General features: G+C 31.9%; 1 protein-coding gene and 1 pseudogene across 1 annotated transcript; both read right to left on the bottom strand.

The window, feature by feature from the left end:
- Positions 1–11,482: 11,482 nt before the first annotated feature.
- On the bottom strand, positions 11,483–17,581 carry LDA (limit dextrinase). The gene is made up of 28 exons (XM_079080215.1): positions 17,178–17,581; positions 16,699–16,834; positions 16,569–16,621; positions 16,370–16,478; positions 16,162–16,298; positions 15,873–16,072; positions 15,651–15,800; positions 15,505–15,565; positions 15,292–15,412; positions 15,112–15,202; positions 14,936–15,029; positions 14,752–14,847; positions 14,536–14,676; positions 14,394–14,444; positions 14,250–14,320; positions 14,071–14,163; positions 13,889–13,979; positions 13,716–13,787; positions 13,577–13,633; positions 13,407–13,475; positions 13,180–13,311; positions 12,986–13,074; positions 12,818–12,895; positions 12,518–12,656; positions 12,286–12,395; positions 12,099–12,198; positions 11,821–11,952; positions 11,483–11,694 (listed from the first exon to the last, which is right to left on the bottom strand). The coding sequence occupies exons 1-27, from the start codon at positions 17,409–17,411 to the stop codon at positions 11,836–11,838; spliced, it is 2,892 nt and encodes a 963-aa protein (XP_078936341.1). The 5' UTR covers positions 17,412–17,581; the 3' UTR covers positions 11,483–11,694; positions 11,821–11,835.
- A 2,241-nt stretch (positions 17,582–19,822) lies between these two features.
- LOC145160853 (cation/calcium exchanger 1 pseudogene) lies at positions 19,823–21,576 on the bottom strand (annotated as a pseudogene).
- Positions 21,577–23,051: the final 1,475 nt, after the last annotated feature.

Genomic DNA, 23,051 nt, shown 5'->3' with positions numbered 1-23,051 from the left:
TTAGGAGTTTTAAGAATAATAATGCGAGGGAGGAGGATATATAGCAAGTGTGAATTAGTCCACCAATATTCTTTCTTTTTTCTCTTTACATGGATGGATCATGGATTGGTTGATATTGGGGAGAGAAAGTGATGGTAAAGAGTGGAAGCAATACAAGGGGTAGAAAAGTCATTTAGAAGGGTTGACATCACTAACAATCCAATTTTTTGTTAGAACCACAAAAACTAATATGGATCGAAACGTTTGATAAGGATATGGGTGTTAGATTTTTAATTGTAACTTTGTAATTAATTACCTATGTTTCATGTAAATAAGTGGTTGGTCGGTCACCATAAAAGGCTTTGTGTATTGCATTCACTATATATAACTTTATACCACATATATCCTCAATATAAGGAAATACAATTTATACAAAAACACATACATACGGCAATGGCATACATGCCTTTCAAACTTTCAACATTTCACACCATATCAACGCCACGTCACTTCCTTCCACAATATTTCATACCATTTCTTCTCCAAGGAAATACCCACATTTTAAGAAATAGATGAAAGGGAAGGTAAGATGGGAGAGAGAGAGTGTGTGTATGTGTGTGTGAAAGAGAAGTTAAGATGGGAGAGTGTGTGTGTGTGTGTAAATGTGAAGGAGAAAGCTCCATTGTCGGACCTCTGGCTTCTCGAGCCCCTAATGTGGAGTCATGGTGTAGTCGTGTCAGACCCAAGGCCACTTTAGCACACCGTGCATACTTGGTGAAGGTACGTCGTGCATACTCAAAAGTCATCAAAACGTATATTTGGGAGACATTTAATTAGTGAAAATATTTACTCCATCTTCGTTTGTATTTTCCTTTTCAACAAACATCTTTTATGAAATTTTCGGCAATATATGTTGTATTCTAGTGGTTAAGTGGTTTTACTCCATATACATACAAGATTAATTGAAGCGTGTGAGTACTTAACAAGCTCGTACGAGTGCTAATTAATAATTATGTAACCGATTGGGTGAAAAGTAGACTCACGAATTGCTCGCGAAACCATATCGAGCTTAAAACCTGAGAACCATATGTATATAATTTGAAGGATTAATGCTTGTTTTTAAGTAAATGAAATTTCAGTGGTTATTTTGAAACATTTGTCGATCATTTATGGTTATTTTAAAAATTAACTCTTCTTTCTTTTACATGTGTTCAATAGCCCAATCACCATCACTTTCGGTTAAAGCAACATTAATGTGTTTTAATGATAGTAAGCGATGTCAAATAATATGAAACAATTTTGTCATCGACGGGTCCATTTAACGACCGTCAAATGATGGCTATGACTTATACTTAACTACTTGAAAATAATATAAAGATTTTGAGTTAAAATCCTTCACCTTTATAGGTAGGGAGCAAAAAAACAAAAAAAAAAATCACCCTTTTAATTTGAGTTTTTTATATTAATCGTTATGAATTTAAAACTCGGTGTTGAAGGAGTGGGGAGAAGGTGATGGAGGGAACCCCATCTTAAAGTGATTCTTTGCTTGGCCTAAAACTTACATACACGCCCCATTTGGTGCTTTTTGGTCCTTTTACGTGCCTCACACAACCAACCATTACCTCAATTATTCATTTGACATACAGACTTATTAGCATACTCACTTGTGCTTGTTGGATGCATGTAGAATGATAATACGAGCTCTTGAATGATCCATTCGAACCAAAGATTATCACTCCAGAAGTGGCCTTTTATGATCACGATTAATTTATCGTAGAAAATGATTTTGATAAACATACAAAAGAAATATAAAATAGATGAACTTGAACTACATTATCATAATACTAAACATGTTTAGTAAAAATATGTATTTTATATAAATTGCATTTGAATAGTACATTGAATTAAAAAAATATATCAGTTTACTGTTTAAACAGATGTAGTTAAAACCATAGATATGATTACAACGGTGGAAAATGACATTCATTTATTAAATATTTGTGGATTTAAACGTCCGTAGAACCTTAATATTTCAACAAAATGAATTACAATTACAGAAAAAAAAATATTTATGTACTTTATAACCATGGCAAGTGTGTGGATTTTAAAGTTCATGTGAATCCCTAAATATATAGTTTACTTTTATTTATATAAGCAAATTGCTATTGCTATAAAATTAATTAAAACAAAAAATGTTGTTGACCAATCTGTGATTAATTCGTCACTAATCAATTGTTATTACTAATGTACGTAAAACGACACAGGCCATGTGCGATGTTTTATATCCGGATAATATTATAGAGTCTTTAAATTTGAAAGAAAATTTTACAAAAAAAATGCGTAAGAGCATGTATAATAGGGATGAGATCGCTACTGGAACCGGACTGAATCGATTCGGAATCGAAAAAATCGAAACCGGAAAACAGAAATTCAAGGAACCGAGAAATGAACCGATTTACATATTTGGTTCCGATTCGGTTCTATGTTTGATATTCTTTTTCATTGGGATGATACCGGTTTTGAAACTGGACCGACCGACCCAAAACTGGAAAAACCGAAATAAAAAAATAAAAATTCAAGAAACTGAGAATGTTGGACCTCATTTTGAGGTTCATAACACCATCTTTGTCATACGGTGTAATTAGAGCTGTAAACGAACCGAACGAACTCGAACGCGAGTTGTTTATATTCGTTCGTTTAAGGTAGCTGAACAAATGAACAAACACAAACGAATAAATGAACGAATTTTCTTGTTCATGTTCGTTCGTTTAACAAATTACATTGTTCAAGTTCGTTCATTTATGTTCGTAAACATGCTAAACGAACATAAACGGATAAACATAAACAAACGAAGATAAACAAACATAATTCAAATATACAAAAACATAAACAAACATATAATATAGTAATGTAATCAAACATAATTGAACATATATGAACATAAAAGGAACTTCAACGAACGTTCACGAACATATTTGAACGAACAAGATCATCGTTCATGTTCGTTAATTTAACTAAACGAACGAGAATTTGTGTTCATGTTCGTTCATTAAATGAACTAAATAAACGACATAAACGAATTTCCGCCGAACAGTTCACGAACGTTCGTTGAAAGTTCAGTTCGTTTACATGCTAGTGTAATGCCACATTAGTCACATATAAACCTTTACTTTTTATAAACTTATTCCCATTATCCGTAAACATTTTTCAAAGGTTATCAATGGGTCTCAAATACTTATTTATGTTTTAGTCTATACTTACATAGGTTTCCAGTCAATATTTCTTGTAGTTTACAAATGTATAAAACAGTTAGTTAGCGACAACTTTCCGTGGATAAAGAATCCGTGCAGATCCATTGTTAATCATCAAAACCATGCATTCGTCCCTAATCTTTGACAAATTTGCGCCTATTTGGTTGGTTTTGAAGTGCTTGGCCGGTAAACATTTTGTTAGCGACTGATTCTTTTGTCACTGAATTTGAAAAAACCTGTCACTGCCAAGCCTTGTTTATCAATTATGAGTACTATAAATAGTTAAATAAATTTATCTGTGTTATAATCAATTTACTATAACCCTCTAGGCTCTAACGCCTTAATTTGTTTACAAAACTGCATATTTTTTCATCTTTTAATGTTAATAACTCTAAACCTATGGCTTCATCATCAGTTTCAACAATTTTATCAACCTACTTCGTTGATTAAAAGCGACTCATAAAGCATTGCAAGCTAGATCGGGAACCAAATTAATCTCGATTCATCTTTTAATGAGGCCGGGTGAGATGGCATTTTCTTCTTTGACATTTTCTTGCTCGACACCTTTGTTACTGTGTAAAATAGCTATCATGTTTTTCTTGCAACAAAAAATAATTTATATCATTTCAAAACAAATGCAACAACTGTCCCAATATAAGTGAATTAGTCCTTCTAACATATTTAAATAATTCATCAACTATTTATATTAACATATAATATTTTGAGACTTAGTAATTCTTGAAAATTTTGAGGTAATAATGGTTATTTAAAGTTTGAAAAAGAATTTACATTATTGAGAAAACACATTTAGTGAAGTAGAAGCAAATGATTGGGTGCGTTCGAGGTTGTACTCTAGGCTTCAGAAGTTATAAAATGCTTATATGATGTGGTCGTGAAATGGTTTATTATATATGCAAGTGTTTATTTATTTAGATAGCATAGATTTCAATAAAGACTTTTACGTTATTTTTAAAATAATGAAAAAAAAAGATTACCGAATAACTTATTATTAATTTGAATAACTAATGATAATGATGGTTGTTTCCTCCTCTTTCAGTGACAGTTTCCATGTTGCACTCAAGGATACACTTTATAAAGATAACACTCTACCCTTACAATAATTTTAATTATCTTAACTGTTTAAATATTATAAAATATTATTGTATTCAACTGTATTTTATTTTTTTAGTATTATACACTAATTAACAGATGCTTATGTAAAGCATGTTAAATGAAAGTATAGAAAAAAAAAACTTCCAAAATCAATTTATAAATTAACTTCATCAATCCTTCATTCGTGCCATTCAATTCACAATTTTACTTCACATTTCATTCTGTGTAAATTGTTAAGACTTCACTTATTGATAAACCATATTCTTAGATTATGTTAAATAAATATAGAATAAAAATTGTTAAAAAAGAATTAAAGAAACGGATATTCCGTGTAAACAGGCTAGCAATGTCATGGGATTAGGGAGTGGTGGTGAAGTAATGGCTTGCCTTGCTTTTCTTCCAACCCCCTAGAATCTCTCCTTCACTCGCTATTGTGTCTTCCTGTGTGTGCCTTACTCTGTCAAAACATATATATATATATATATATATATATATATATATATATATATATATATATATATATATATATATATAGGCTTAGGCTATTCTATTCAAAGTAATTATTGTGTTATTGTATGCATAATTGTGGACCAATCAAATTTACTTATTTTAAGAAAGTGATTAATATATATTATTGAATTAAATATAATTGAAAAATATCATCTTAATTAATTACAAGGGTAATTTAGTTAATTAATATAGATTTAATAAAGAAAAATTGCATTTTTTAGGGATCATAGATTCTATTAATTTTAAAAATCTGATTTTACGAATTATAATTCTTTTAATTTGGACATTCTGACATAATATGTTTATGAGTATTTTCAAAAATAAAAATATTCTTGAACCATAAATAATAAAAATATTCTTGAACCTATTTTTTGATAATGACTTTAGAAACTTCTTGTAGAATAACAAATTCTTGAACAATCAATTGACGAATAAAAACAAAAAATACATTATTTCTTATAGAATACAGGTAACAATTGTTAAAAATTACATTTATTGTTAAAGAATAAAACTAAAAAAACTTTCAAAACGGGAAAGAAAACATCAAAATCTAACAACGACACTAATACATTCTAAAAGAATAATGTTGCTTAAAATCACTTTCAATTTTGTGGTCCGTTCTTCAAGCATCAACTTCTCTGAAAACAAAACAAAATTGTAGTTTAGATTCCAATAATGCATTAGCAAATGAAAAATAAAAAACTAAATTCCTTTGGAAAAAGATGTGGACTTGTGAATTGCACCAAAACCAATAAACAAGAATTGTAGAACATGCATAAATCAGTGAGAAAATATCTATACTCCATTCCAACAGAATTAGAATTCATGATTCCATTCCAACATAATTGGAATTCGTAATTCCATTCCAATAAAATTGGAATCTCACCAATATCATCCATTGAATCATCTACATAAACAAATTAATTCCAAATGAAAGAAGCATCAAAGCATCTATGTATTTTACAAATCGTTCTAGACTTGTACAATTCTAATTCAAACATAACTAAAAATGAAATATAGTCAAACAACTCAAAATTAAAAGTCTAAGTCTAATATATTAATTGAAACCCTTTCTTATCAGTTCTAATTGAAAGCCAACTTGCCTACTGCCCACTAAACAAATCTTTCAATCCAATTCGGATTCAAACCAAGTTTAAAACCCCTTAAATTATTCATGCTTAGATGGAAGTTTGAAGCCAAGACATGGGAAAATAACTAATACCATCGATGGTGTATCATTATCAACCAATCAAACAAACTATCAATTGTATCAATTATCAAACAGAAACTGAGTTACATAGATGAGGGAACTGAGAAGTTGAGTTCTTAAATTCTAAAAGAGTGTAACTGGATTCAAATAATGAGATAAAGATTTGATGAAAACTTATTCCTTTATATCAGTGAGTATAGGGTTGAGGGCAATTGCAAAAAGTAAAAATAAAAGCATTCAGTTTTTTAAAAAACAGAAAATTTGAAATTCTAAAACTAAAATTACCTCTGAGATGGAAGCTTGAGCTAGGTGATGAACAGTCGGCCATTTCTCCATCCATCGATTGAAGTAGTTTACAACAGTTTGAACTCTTGTTTGTTGAAGCATGATTTCCGAAACCCACACAGCGTATGCTTTTCTATCTTTGTCCTCATCATCGGAATCGTTGATCCTCCGCCATGGAAGGTCTCTCCGGTTAACGTCGTACCATTTCAACAAGGATGCCCTAATTTCTTTAACTTCGTCTTCCTTAAATTGAAAATCTTCTATGTCGCCGATGGTAAACGCTGGTTGCGGTTTCGATTGGGAGACCTTTCGTGTTCTCTTTTTGGATTTGGTGATGGCATCTTCAACGGCGGGAGTGGGGTTCTTCAGTATCTTCTTCATCGTCGCCAGGAAATTAGGTCAGTAGCCGATTGGATGGTCGGCGTGAAGGAGTCTTCAACCGGTGATGAAGATTGATCCTACACCGGTGATGAAGATTGATCAGATCAGTCGTAGGCCGTATATAAAAGGGGGGAATTAGGTTAAAATCAACGTAACTAGCAAAATTATAGGGAGGATTTGTGGAAGTTATTTCTCAAATTACCTAGTTACCCTTATTGATTTATTTAATTATTGTTTTTTCTATTAATTTTTTATTGTTCCACAATCATGCATACAATAATACAATACTTAGTTAGAATACCTGAACCTCTCTCTCTCTCTCTCTCTCTCTCTCTCTCTCTATATATATATATATATATATATATATATATATATATATATATATATATATATATATATATATATATATATATATATATATATATATATATATATATATGGAGTGGTTCTAATGAGAACCCAAAAAGGTTAAGAACCATTTTTTTAAGACACCCTATTGACACTTTTATAAAAAGTCAGCCAATAATTAACTGCTTATAATCACTTTTTTCGGAAAACAATGCAACTTTAACCAATAAAATATTTAAAAAATTAATTGGGGTGTCCATATTGTAATATGGGGTGTCTTTTTAGCCAACCCCTTTTTTTAATTGTTTTGATTAAGGGAATTTTGGAAAAATTAAACATTAATATTATATTAAACAAACTTTTTCATTCTTTATTTATAACTAGTTGTCAGTTGTTGTTGGACAGCCGCCGGACCACCTTTGGACTAACACCAAATCCAATTGAATTTTTTGGTCATATTCACAGTTTAATAGAATAAACATTGTAATTTTTATTTCATTGGTAATACTTTTTAATACATAACATTTTATTTTTTCAGCCAAATAAATTTTTTTTATAAAAAAAAAGATTTATGCCTTGACAAATTTAACTTTCTCTTTTTTATAATTGTAGATCTCTTTAAAAAATATATCGTGTATAAGACATATTCACAGTTTAAAATATCATAATCACAATTTAATAAACATATTAATTTACTAATATACAATTTAATGTTTTCATGCATACATTCATTCATATTTTAACACAAAATTTATATAAAATATACAATTTAATACAGTCAATTTTTAGTTTATTACATAAAATTTACAACATAACATAATACAATTCATTATACACCAATCCATATATTCAAAGAATTCAAACTCAAACGCTACCATCACCATCACCAAGTACTATCACGCGCCACCAGCAAACACATGTGTCACCGTCACAACCATCTTTCCTTCCAAATCGGATCTGTATATAAAATCATTGATTAGCAGCTTAAATAGTATATTTACAGTTTAATAAACTAATTAATTCATGTATTTAGAGTTTAATGCAAAATAGTTATAAAAACTAATACATTCTTACATATTTATACAACACAAAAACTACATATATTCACAAAAAAGTTAACAATAAATCAGACATAAATCATTCATATTTGAACACAAAATTCATTGAAAATTCACATCTTAATACATTCAATTCATAGTTCAGTACACAAAATTCACAACTTAATTTAATAAATTCACAGTTTAATGCACAAAAATTATATATACATAGTCATATTATCAACTTAAAACTTACATTTATATCTTCATATCTATATGCTAGTGTTTCTTTTAAAGTTTATTTACATAAATATTCACAGTTTAAATTTTACATATTTTATTCAAAATTAGATAAAATCGTATTTGTGTATAATATTTCTTCAATCTTAAATTTTACAAGCAAACAAAAAAAAATTATAAAAAACTACATAATACTAGTCAATTTATAGCTTAATAAAATCAATTCATAGTTTATTAAAAAAAATCATAGCTTATATAGGCAATTCACAATTTAAACAGAAAATTTGCATCTTAATGCAGTCAATTTACAGTTTAAAACACAAAAATAATAGCTTAATACAAAAACTTCATATTTCAATACACAAAATGTAACATCCCAAAATTCAAGACCAAAAATTTCATTTTTAATATAACGATTAATAAAACAATTTATAAGAAAACATCATCAAGTAATTTATTTCATAAAAACCATAGATCACGTGTCTCAAAACCATATCATCAAATAGTAACAATGTTAGAGTACAAATCCCAAGAATCTCATGTGCGGAAAATCATGTGTGTGATGCGTTGCAGTCATGCCGGCTCCTTCCCCTTTGAAGAAGAGGTACCTGAAACCAAAACTATAAACCGTAAGCACAAAGCTTAGTGAGTTCCCCCGTCATACCACATACCATACAATAACATATTGTCATGCATATCCGGGTGCCCGACCTACCCCTTCGGTCTCTTTAAACCGGTAACTGCCTAGCATATCTGGGTGTTGGCCTACCCCTTCAGTTTCTTTCAATCGGATACTGCCTAGCATATCTAGGTGCTGGCCTACCCCTTCGGCCTCTTTCAACCGTATACGGGGACTATTTCACACCTACTACTATCACATAATACCCTAGCATACATACATGTATCATATATTGCCTAGCATATCTGGGTGCTGGCCTCCCCTTCGGTATCTTTCAATGTGTAACTGGAACTATTTCACCCCATACCACTACCATATCATAACATAACATACTAGCACATAAAACATAACAGATAGTGGCATATCAGACAATTATCATGAAGACAATCATCTAACAAACATCTCCTACTAGTAGGCCGGCATTGTGGCCTTAGACCCACTTCAACTGGAAGGTAACTCACCTCAATGTCGTGAAGTAGCTGAACTATCATCGGTGCTAGGATCAACTCTCCTCAAACTCCTACACATAACATCTCTTTTAATTACTCTTTCAAACTTATAACCCCTTTAAGGGTCAACTCTGGTCAATGGTGGGAGGCAGAGGGAGATGGCAACAAGTAGATCTAGAGAGGTGGTGATAAACTAGATCGGGAGAAAAGGGAGAGGAAACAGTTGGTTGATTCATGTGCTAGTCCGGCGATTCCGATGACGGACGGTGACTTCGGTAATAGTCCAGTGGTCTAAGTGGGTGGTGCAACTTCAAAAGAGACTGAGAGACGTCATAGTAAGGTGGAGGCTTTTGTATTAGTCTAATTAATAAATATAATAAATTCATTTAATAAAATTTTATATTTTAAAGTTTAAAATTAAAGGCTCATATTTGTTCTCGATTGTTCTCGCGTGTATAATTGTTCTCGATTGAACATAAGCCTATATATATATATATATATATATATATATATATATATATATATATATATATATATATATATATATATAGAGAGAGAGAGAGAGAGAGAGAGAGAGAGAGATTCAAATGTTTCTCACATCTATTGTGTGCTAGAATGCACCAATGAGAATTTAGTAATAATTATATGTATATTAAATGTTATCCATACTTATAACTCATTTTTATGGAAACTAATTAAATTCGTCATTAATGTCAACAATAATATTCTTTCAGAATGAATTCATATTTAGAAGAATGAGAATGTATTCCAGCAGAATGAGATACACTCTCGTTCTTCATATTCCATGCAACTTTATTATATTTTAAGTGAATGAGTCCTGAAACAAAATACAAATTCATATATAAAAACCTAGATGCGAATTCATTCTGAAAGAATGTTATTGCTGACATTAATGACGAATTTAATTAGTTTCCATAAAAAGAGAATTATATTTATGGATATCATTTAATATACATATAATTATGGAAATCATTTAATATCTATATTTATTTAATTAAATAATTGTTTAATTTACTAAATTCCTATCGGTGCATTCTAGCACACAATAAATATAAGAAACAAAATAACCTAGCCCTATATATATATATATATATATATATATATATATATATATATATATATATATATATATATATATATATATGGTGAGGTTCAATAGAGAACCATTATTAATTATGAAACCAAGGAACCGATCTTTTTTTTTTTTTTTAAGTTTTAGAGCTTATTTTTTTATCAATAAAAAAAACTAAAAATACAGAAATTTATAATTTTTGTTTCTTTTTCCAGTGATATCAAATTCGATAAAAAAAATTACTTTTTTTCCGTCAAATTCACAATGTGAATCTGAATTCACACGGTAAATCCGAAAAATATATTACCATTCACAATGTGATGTTATGAATTTAGATATTTTTAGTTTTTTTCGATAAAGAATAAGCTCTAAAACTTGAAAAAAATATTTGGTTCTCTATTAGAACTTTTCATATATATATATATATATATATATATATATAGAGAGAGAGAGAGAGAGAGAGAGAGAGAGCATGTAGATGCCAAAAAATACAGCCTATTTCTTAAACCAAGATGCATCTTGGTTTATTATTTATTTTTCCCTGTACTCCACTCCCACTACTTGTGTTTGAGTGTGTGTGTGGTTGTGTTTATACATATACATAATACATAAATATATAATAAGAGAGGGAGAGAGATGCTTCCAAGCAACTCAACATGACATGGGTGTTGCAACTAACTAAAAGCCAACACATTTCACAGAATAAGCAAAAGGCATATAATAGGTCAAGCAGAATATGCATGAAATCATCAATTGATTAATTTTAAATTTTATTAGGTTTACTTGGGAATTGTTGCAATTATTTATGGATGGAAGGCTTGTGTTTTTTTCCTTAAAGAAAACTGTCATTATTAGATATATATATATATATATATATATATATATATATATATATATATATATAAGCTGTTAGAACATATGGACATTATTACTAAAATACAAGTTGTCACTCCAAACAAGTGATCAGCAATGCACACAACTATATGCAGGAGCTGACTTTCACAACATTAAATACTATTATCATAAAACTCTAACAAAACAATCACAGATCCTTATTTATCTTGGCCTGCATTTCTCACTTGTACTCTACATCTTGACTATGCACCTCCTCATGAATCACTACAAAAGAAATTTATGATTAATTCAAAGTTTATAACAAACACTAGGAATAAACTTGTTATTGGTGTTAGATATGTAAACAATATGCACATCCTTTTGGATTAAAAAAAAAAACATAGGGTTGACCTCAAAAGTCAACTCCTACTCCTGAATGTTCCGAGGCTCAACAAACACAGCAGTTGTCCTTGAAGGAACCCTGAAGCATCCTGATGACGGATCATAATTTGAGTTCTTCACTAAATTGTCAGTTGACATCATCTGCACCAAAAACCAATTGCACAATAAAATAAAATCAAACAAAACATGATGCTTTATTCATAAGAAAAAGAAAGACAAGACGAGGGATCGTTCTTGCACATGGTGTCAAACTTGAAGGACCCATATGTCAATGTTCCAAAACATACCTGCACAGAATGCAATTGGAGAAGTTTCCCTCGAAACACAGCGCTTGTGAATGAGATTTCAGTTGGGCAAGCATTGATAACAACCACAATGTATGCATATCTGTTATTATAGAAAAAAAAAATCATGATTTGATCATTAAATGGTAACAAATATTAATACAAATAAGAAAAATAAAAAATCACTGACTCTGGGTCAAGTTGAGTCAACCCTGGAACTCCTTCATGGCCATCTTCAATGCTCATGACTATGACACCAGGGACCTGAGATCCACCCGTGTTGTGGAATCGTACTCTTTCCTGGATGAATGAATGTTTTATGTTTTTATCAGCATCTGATCTGACTTTCCAATAAATATTTATAAAAAAAAAATCTCAAGTTTTTATAAAGTCAAAAGACTTATTGGTATATAAACACTGACCTGGATAGCATTTGCAGTCCTCAAACGAAAGAGAATTGAAGAGTATCTGATATGTAACAAATTTTGGAAATTTTCAAGAGCAGATAATATGTGGTTTTTATGAGGCTTGAATGATGGGGAAGCCAATCTTGGTTTAATTCTGAACAAGAAAACAAAGGAATTGATTTGGGTTAATAAGAATATTTGTCTATTTGTTTTCATTCAAAGTTATTTTAGATATCTGACAAATGGTCAGGCATTATAGAACCATATACAAAAAATGGATTAAATTATGCAGAAAATAAAACCATAAAATCTTACATTGGCCAGCTTTTCTCATTCTTCTCTTTCGGAGGAAGGCCAACACCCCAATTATTTGAGTTGTAGCTAAAATCTAACCTGAAAATTATGACTTACAGATATTAAATTAATTTTCATATAAAGTCTAAGACTCTAAAATAGGAACACCATTACACCCTACAATTTTACCTGTTGAACCAGTCACCAGAATTGTAAGAATCACGATCCAAAGACTTGGAACGCAGGATCTCATCTCCACAATGGAAAAATGGAACACCCTACAATTTGTCATATTTGTTATAACGTACAATTTTATAAAATAATATTCTTTTTGGGATAAATGGATTAAAACAAATATGTTCATACTAGAAAAAAATCTCAACCTGGGAAAGTGCTATTATACTTGTTGCTAAATGGTTTATCCTGCACCTCTCATCAATGGAAATTTCCATTGCTGCCTTCAAACTAATAATATCAAACAGGGTCTCATTGTCATGAGCAGACACGTAGTTAATCTGTAAAAGTGAAAATATAGAAAATGAAAGATGAAAAGGCCTCGATGTTAAATATTTAATAAGACATGCTTTTTAAATACGAAAAAAAACCTTACTGTTTCCACTGGTTGTAAAGTGTATGCAACAGGATCTCCACCATAAGTTAAAATTTCAGATCCTTTAACCTAAAAAACTATAAAATTTTAGATGATGGATAATAATTGAAATGTGAGATGCTAAAAATGGAAGCTTAAATTTGAGGTGATGTATGATGTATATAGTTTACCTCTTGGCCATCACGGTTTGTTAGCACAAACTCCTTCAAGTTTGCAGCCATTCCAATCTAAAAAGTAAAAAATAATAACAATAATAATAATATTATTATTTAAATAGTTCTATTTTTTAGAAAGTTTCCGTTTTTTCACCTGAATGTGATCCTTTGATACGTCAAGTACGCGTGCTGCATTAGCCTCGGTACCATGGTCGTGACCATTTGGCTGTACAAATTATTATCAGGAAAAAGTTGCAATCTTTTTGGTGAAATAAATAACAAGATTGCAAATTGGGAGATAAATTAAAAAGATGGATTAATCATTACTTGTAAAGATAATCCTGTGAGAAACCCTTGTTGAAGAGGATGCCCAAATGGAGATCCACCAAGCAATGCATCTCGAATTCGATCATTAAAGCTGAATGAAATACATTAATCAAATACATCATATATTATTGTATAAAAAATAAACACTCCAGCTATAAAAATATTCAAATGAAAAGGTATACCTCCCAATTCCAGTTCCTGCTAGATTAAATTGTGATGCATTTATCCCTCTACCATTATTCGCCACTTCACCAAAATCCCAACCTTCACCATATCTGAAAAGGCCAGAAATTCAATTCAATTTTTTAATAAAATTTGTTGCAAGTAAAATGATGAAAGTTTAAAGACTATCAATACTCACATGAAGATTCTAGAACCATCCACTCCATCATTTTCCCTTGACAAATTTTTAAGCACACTTTTAGCCCTCATCTGTTATTAGATAAAAGAAAAAGTAAGTTACAAAACAATTAAAAGTTTTGTGTTTTGTGAGAGAGTCTTGTACCATTGTACTTTTCATCATATGACCCATAAGATCAAACCGGAACCCATCAATCTGTATGTAAGAATCACAAAACTTATAATTATTACAAACATAGAATCAGAGGTGCAAAATGCAATGGATAAAAAAATTATTTCACTTTTACCTTATAATTAACTGCCCAGTTTAAAAGATCATCAATGATTAAACGATCAACCATAAAATGCTCACTAGCAGTGTTATTCATACATGTGCTGTTCTCAATGAAACCATCTGCATTTCTTCTCAAGTAATAACCTGGAACAATCTATAAACAACTCAAAATTACCATTTTTAATTTAACATAGAAAAAAAAATGGAGCTTGAGAATCAAATGAACAACCTTGTCAAGCACAGAGTTGTCACCTACAGGACCACTCCCATGTAAGTGATTGTAAACAACATCCAACACAACACGAAGACCTATAAAATTAAGTGCCTGCATTCCATTACATCATCATGAAAATTAAGTCCAATAAATCTTATAAAAGTCTAATTATAAATTATGAAGATGAATAAATATTAACCTGAACCATCTTCCGAAACTCTATTATACGACATGAACCATTGGGGTTAGTTGCATAGCTTCCTTTAGGGACTCCCCACAGCACAGGATTATAACTTTTTATTGAAAAAAAAAATTAAATTTTTAGAACAAAACAAATTTTAGAATGAAGAATTAAAGAGCATGAATTAGAATTACCCCCAGTTGTATCCATCCTCATTTTGGATGGCTGTGATGTACTCCTGTTGCTCAGGTGAATCTGGTGGCAGAGATTTGAGCATCTCCATATCTAATCTTTTTCATTGCAATTTAAATCATAAAATCATACACTGTAAAATTTGAATAATAAGAAAGAAGGAAATGAAGAGTTTTTCTTACCTACAGACTTCCATTTTTCCTTCTCGTCATCAACATCTCCAAAGTGAAAAGTTGGAAGTAGATGAATATGTGTGAGGCCAGCATCTGATAATTTTTTCAAATGAAGTACACCAGCCGAGTCCTTCAACAAAATAATGTTTGAACTTTATATTATAATAAAAAAGGATCAAATATGTTTGTATTTTTAACATGGGTATCAATTACAAAACCTACCTGAGAAGTGAAGGCAAGATAACCTCCTCGAACTTCAGGATCCACCGTAGGGTCATTAGCACTGTATGAAATCATATGTTAGATCAAGAACAAGGACAATTTTGTCATTTTACCAACTAAAATACGGTTTATGCTATATGGCATACCTAAAATCTCTAACATGCAGCTCATAGATACTAATGTCAGAAAAATCTGCAATATTAGGTTTCTCGTCTGCTAAATCATCCCATTTCTGAGGTTTTAAAGCATCAGAATCAAGATTGACTAAAAAAGTCCGCTTCCCATCACCTGAAAGCCTACCAAAACAACAAGAACATGATAAAAAACACAAGATGAGGGTGCTGTAAAGTGTAAAATTACAGACATACCCTCTGGCATAAGGGTCATTTGCAATACACTTTTCTATCTTCAAGGTGCTCGGATGGTAGACAGATACTTCATAGACATAATAACACCCCTCCCAACTTCTTGGACCATTCACACTCCAAACACCATTGGATTCCTTAAGATTGACAATCCCAAGTGGTTCTCCGCCTGAGGGTCCATTATAAATAAATGCACGTACATTCTGTTTTATGAACCCAAGAACTTCCATCAACAACTTTAACATATTTCAAAAAAAAAAGATAGAAAGTTGATAATTAAAGTAAGTTATACTTGAGCAGTTGGAGCCCAAAGATGAAGTGAGACAACTTCATTTAAAAAAATAGCACCAAGAGGACCCCAATAAGAGAAAATGTCATCAAGAACACCAGGTAGCTGTAAACAAGTAACACTAATGCAGTGTCCACTTGCTGCACAAAGACACAAAGTTTGTAATTAAAATTTTTGAGCCAAAAAGGGAAATGGCAACATAAATACTTACAGTCAAAGAAAGCAACAGCCAGTTGGTCTTTAAGAATACTCTTGGGATCCAAACTTGTAGGAACCTTAAAAGCGTTATAATCTTGTATATGAGGAAACTTATCTCTCACCTGGAATACTTGACACATTATGGTGGGAAAATTACGTAATTATACACTATGAGGTTATCAATCAGATTCTACTAAAAACCATTATCTTACATTTTCTGGAAGCCTCTGATCATGCCTTTCGAGCTTAATACTGAAATCGGAGCCTATCAATGGTAAAATTTTAATCATTGAAGATTACGTATCGATTTATAAGAATCCCAGTTTGTGGTAGAGCACATACCTTCAATTCCATTATCTGTAACAGATAGAGCTGCAGATCTACTGGAGTATAAAAAACACGAACCACCAACAGCATCCACATTCCAAGCAATTATTGAACTAGAGACCCAGTACGCTCGAGAGTAGGATAGGCTATCCTGCAATTCATGATACATGGTCAATAGCAATGAGGATGAAGCACCTTCTTCGGATATAACTCTTTTTCTTTCTCAAGTCACCGATTGAAACTATTCAAGCAGGAACTCGGTACTTTTTTGTATCTAAATCCCCTTTACAACTACTTTAAATTGTGAATTGGGATTATATTTGAAAACCATTTAAAACTACTTTTTGATTATCTTTGAACTCGTTATAAAGTATCCTTAAAATAAAAATAAATAAATAAATAAAAACATACGGCAGAATGCCAACATATGAGAATAAACAAACCAAAACTAATCAAGGGCACAAAGAATCATACTATTGATGATACAAAGGAACCTGAGGGGGTGCCGAAGCGGAGTCCTTAAGTGGCATTGTTGAACTTGAGCAGTAACAATGGTAGGTTCTTGTTCTGCATTTAGTGATGAGGGGAAGACCATGTCGGAGTTGGGTCGAAATACCAGTCGGGCGGGTTTTTTTGTTGTATATACGGAAGTGAAATTGGGCGGACGGAGTACGAGAAGAGATGATAGCAGGAAGTAAAGAAGAAAAGGATTGGCAGGGAATGGACATTTGGGAGATCACTGGGGTTCACAGGATTCTTGATTTTCAGTTATTTAAACCGAACTCCTGTTTGAAACGGGACATGACCCGATCCGACTCCGATTCCGAAAATGAGAAGCTACGTTTATGCATATGAAATATAACTATATTCTATATATATGTAGATCATACACAACTGAAAATAGCCAACGTATTTATCCAGATTGAATACAAATAGTAAGGCATCTAAGAAAGAAACTTATCGCGTGCCAAACTCTCTCTATAATAGGACAATCTATTCAAGCATAAAACTTGAATATGTTTCCCATGTGATCACATGACAATAAAGAACAAGAAGAGAGGGATCCTTTTCTTTTTGGTGCTCTAAAATGGCGACAAAACATACAAGGTTTCCAACATCTATAAATTGTCCAAAACAAGAACCCATGTGATAGAAAGGAAGAGCAATAATAGATGTCAAACTAACTATATACATAAGTTTCCATAGCCATAAATTGTCATAGCCCACGCAGTGGCGAGTCTAGAACGTACGTAAAACCATATGGTTCACTATTTAAATGATATCAATATAAAATAAATAAAAAATACTAGTTGCGGTTCCGGGTCGGGTCGGGTCGTATAAGCAAAAAATTAAACTTCTTACACAAGGTCTTATGTATTGATATATTTTAACAATTGTATCATTACTAAAACTTGTTAAAACCGGACCAGATCTAAGAAATAATAATTAAAAAAAAAACTATTTTGGCTAAAACCGACGTTTGTGCACCTCTACATTGGATAGATTATTTATTTGGGCTATTGAAATATAAAATGTGATTTAAAAATCTTGATTTATTCATATGTTTTGTTTCCAAAAGATTAAGGTAGTTCACTAAATTTTATTAAGACGGGTCACAATTTTTATTTCTATATATCTCTTATTAAAAAAATGGTAGGCCTACCTTAATGATACATAAACTCGCCACTTAGCCCACAACCCCTGAGTCTTATACAAGTGTAAAGTGTTTATGGATTTTTGTTAACCATATTACCATAATTCCGTAAAAGTGCATGTGGGTGTATTAAACCTCGTTTTGAATTATTATTTTTTGAATTAGATAAAATTGGATAAGTTCATATTGAATTTTTGGATTATTCGGAACGATTTTATCCGGATATTGGCTTAAATTTTCGTATCCGATATAACTAGATTTTGATAGGATATGATTTGAAAATTTTGGATTATCCAACTTTCATATCTATATTAAAAAATAAATAAATAAATAAATAAAATTGTAACTCCAACATCATATGCATTTCAGGATAAAAAATCCGAAAAAACAAAAATGGCATCAAGTTTTTTCGGGCATCCAATTTGTATCCGGCGTATTTATCACCTATCCAGCTATCTTATACCTGGTTATGAAAAATCCGGTTTAGATTTATTTCCCGGTATGTAAAAACCCAGATCCGGTTTGTGCACCTCTATAACCCGTAAGATAAATATGTATAAGTGGATGTTTTCTATTTTTTAGTAAGTGGGATAAGTCCTTAAAATTCAAACCATACTCACTTTTTTTATTCAAATGCCAACATGAATAAATCAATCTCTTAATTTTTATTTCACCAAATAAAATGCAAAAATCAAAACGTTTGTCACAAACTCGCAATTGTAAAATTTATGAAGGGAAATTGAATGGACACATATCCGGATATGCCTAACACATCATGCGTTTGCCTCCATAATGTCAACATCAACTTAGGCACATTGTTGGTGATGACAAAATCTCGGACACTGATATGATATGAGACCAATTCAAATTAGTGACGAAAGAAAGAGGTGCACAATTTCACATAAAAACTATTTTTAATAACCCATTTTCTTTTCACGGACAACAAGCTCCACAAAACCCTATATTCAATAAAACAAAAATACCTAATAAGCCTCGTGTAATGATTTCTGCACTAAAGTTCAAATGGAAATAGATTTTCGATCGGTTCATTTTTTTATTTTTATTTTTATGGTGAAATCTTAATATAGAAAGAACAATCAGTATCATGTAGGCAAAGTCATGATATAGTATCGTCTTAGTTTTGTCTTTTTATTTTGTTTTTACTTGTAGAGATTAACAATGGAAGGGAACATCTCAATGGGAAAAGAACAGCTGAAAAGAGAACGTGAAGTAATTGTTGTATCTAATTACTATTACTAGATTAAAAATAATTAGGCTAAAAAGCTTTAAATAAAGGATGATGTAGATAAGTCATATAAAGAAGTCAAAAAAATATATAGGAAAAGGTTATTTTCACGTGTTGAAATAAACGGTCTTTTAACAACATATCAATTTGTTTAAGAAGGGACCCGTGTTTACAAAATCAAACTATAAACATCTATGCATAAATAAATACAAACAAAATTATTGCGAAACACTAACTAATATATCAACATGACTTTTTATAAGGTTTTCAATGGATTATATACAGAAACATCAATCAATCCAACAACCCTAGCAACCTTAACAAACAGGAAACAAAAGTATATTGCTAAAAGACCAACCGCTAGTGTTCGATCGAGTTGCATTTCCCTCTTGGTCAATACCACAAGAGCCCATAACAAACCGCATATCATGAACCCTACAGTCTCACACAAATGAGGGTTCCCCGGAACCATATAAGGCACTGGATAATCTGACCAACAAGCAATCACAAACGAAAACCCTAATCCCACAAAGATGTTAAACACTGGTCCTGCATAACATCCGGTTATGGCAATTTGGGCCCCATCGGGCCCATCATGCATTGTCATAGCAACATTTGATGTCAAGTCACCAAGTGAGTTACCCCAAGCTAGGATAGTGAGCCCTAAAACTGAAGGATTCATCCCAATGATTGTCCCAAGTGACTCCAACAAAGATACCAATTCCTCAGCTGTGATGTATGTCCATATGACACTCATTAGAAACCCACTTGCATGCCAAATAAACAAACACTTTTGTGGTGCCATGGCACTACTTGTGAAAGCCAATGTACAAGTCCCTAAAGCAAGCCCGATTGCCAATGCTATAGACCATGTCACCATGGTAGCTTTTGTGACAATTAAGCCTTGTTGTGTGCTCAAAATAAGAGCCAACGTAACTGGGGCTAACGCCACCGAAATGACAGCATAAGGCTTGGACCATTTCTCTTGTGTTATCAATGGAATTGTAAGCTTTCTTGGCAAGTAAAGTGGCAACGCGGCAACATACAGAAGCAATATGATGACACCTTTTCTGTGGGGTACAACTTTATCTGCAGAAGGTTTTCGTTTTTCTTGAGCATTAACAGAAGCCAGTAATGGTAGTCCGGGACCCTGATGATGATGGTGGTCATTTGGGATTTTTTGTTTCTTCTTGCTGATGAAATGCATGTAAGAGACTAAAGAAATGTAAATGATGTATGTGGAAGCAAACAGAATGGATGCCCAGAAGCTGATTTTCCCAATTAGGATGATTACGAGTAGATTTGAAAGGGAAAAGAGGAGAAAAACTACGTCTCTGATGAAATTGGGTTTATCAACGATGACGACTTTCCGTCGGTAAGAGATTAATAAGCTGAGAATTCCGAAGACGACGGTTGAAACGAAAATTGCCCCACCTAGGATACTGTTAAGGCCTATATCTCCGCCGTCGCCGGAAGCAGTGAAGGAGATTATGCTGGCGAAAACATCCGGTGAGCCGTTTCCTAACGGAAGCAGAGTGGTTCCGGCGATGGCGGGGGATAGGTTGAGGAATTCTGACAGGTTTTCTACGGCAGGGCAGAAGTAATCGGAGGCGGTGTTGCTCAACACATAAAAGAGTATCAGGAGCCATAGGAGGAGGAGAAGGAAACCCAATTGAGGAAATCTGGATAGAGTACAGTAGAAGAACTTAAGGTAGTTGATGTAGCCTTTTGGGTGGCAATCGGCGTGTGTTTGTACGTACATGCATTTGGAGAGGGAGGAGTTGTGGTGGTGGACGTTGGTGCAGGTGGTGGTTATGGTGTTGCTTAAGGGATATGCAGAGGAAGTGAGGTGGAAGGAGATGGCGATGAAGATAACAAGAGTTGTGTTGAGTTTTGAAGGTGCCATCGCCATTGCAATTTACAAAGAAACAGGAGAAACTTGAGTTTATTTGGAGCAGACGATTCATTTAGGTGGACCATGACGACAAACATTTATGGGGCTAAAGACGAAAGCTGATATTTCTGGTAGTCAAAATAATAAAGTGAACTTTTTTATATAAATAATTTGAACACTTTTTATAATCAGCATCTCTTATTTAAAACCAAATTTTTTTTGACTATTTCGTTATTTCGTTTATGTCAAACGTTTAATTAATTTCAAATATATATATATATATATATATATATATATATATATATTATTGACCAAAATTTTAATAGCATCAAATTGAAAAAAAAAAATACTGTCATCAATATTTGTCTTGTTGGGCAAAAAAAATTCAAAGTATATAAAGAGTTTTCATTTAATGACCAATAAGTTGGAAATTAATTTTGGTGTGTACGTGGACACATCAGACATCTTGTATATTCACCTTTTGACTAAATAAAAAAATAAAGGATCACTCATCTTTGGTTTTTTGGTTTTTTTTTTTTTTTTTTTTTTTTTTAACCAACGAGGATAATATATATAAGGAAGATCCACCTCTAGCAAGTTACTAGAGAGCACAAACAAAAGTACAAATGACAGGAAAAAAAAAGAAATTGAAATGCAATTACGGACTACAAAAGAGATTGAACTTCCAATCTGTACCATCTTCCTTGATTTTATGATTGAACCATAGAAATGTAGTTGTCTTTATGATATCAACCACCTTGGTAGCACATACCCTTTTTTTATTGAATAAGCTCTCGTTCCTTGCCTTCAAGATACACCATATAGTTCCATAGCAAATTCCATGTAACCTTTTCTTCTTCTTGATGCAATTGCCCCACCTTGATGCATAATCTAACACATCATGTACCGTTTGAAAATTCGCCATTAGGATGTTACACCATTTGAATATCCACTCCAACACAGTTTTTGCAAACGGACATTGAACCAGAGCATTGTTTCCAGTTTCATCTGTGGAGCATTGACAACATGTTTTAGATGGGAGAGATACACCCCTCTTAAAAATACATTTTGCATGTTTTGGTCGTAATAAATTGTTAAAACTACATTTGCATGGCATATTAAAATTTAAAACTCAAGTTATTAAATGAAAGCATGATAAATGCATGCATGGTCGTAACAAATTGTTATCTATGTTGTGAATAGTGGCGGAGCTAACCTGGAAATTAAGTGGTAGAATAATATTAAAATCTTCACTAAATATTAGTATTTTACAATTGAAATATATGAGAACACACAACTAATAAACGATTGATAATATTTTCATTCATATCTGGCAAGACTGATGACAATTTCATTAACCGCTAAATCAAAGTTACATTTGCGATTAATGAATGCATATTTACAGTTACATTTGTAAACAACAAAATCAATCACACGTAAATGGTTTTCTTTTAGTAACACATTCTGCATTCATTCCATAAAAAGCTCCAAAAAAACCGTCCCTTTTTATGTTTGTTTTTTTAAGAGTTTTTCTTTTTTACAGATTATGTTTTTATTAAATGGTTAACTGCAAG

This window comes from Lactuca virosa, chromosome 2 (genome assembly GCF_052849685.1).
Source record: "Lactuca virosa cultivar CGN04683 chromosome 2, Lactuca_virosa_CGN04683_v6, whole genome shotgun sequence".
NCBI lineage: Eukaryota > Viridiplantae > Streptophyta > Magnoliopsida > Asterales > Asteraceae > Lactuca > Lactuca virosa.
This window is presented reverse-complemented; position numbering and strand designations above follow the sequence as displayed.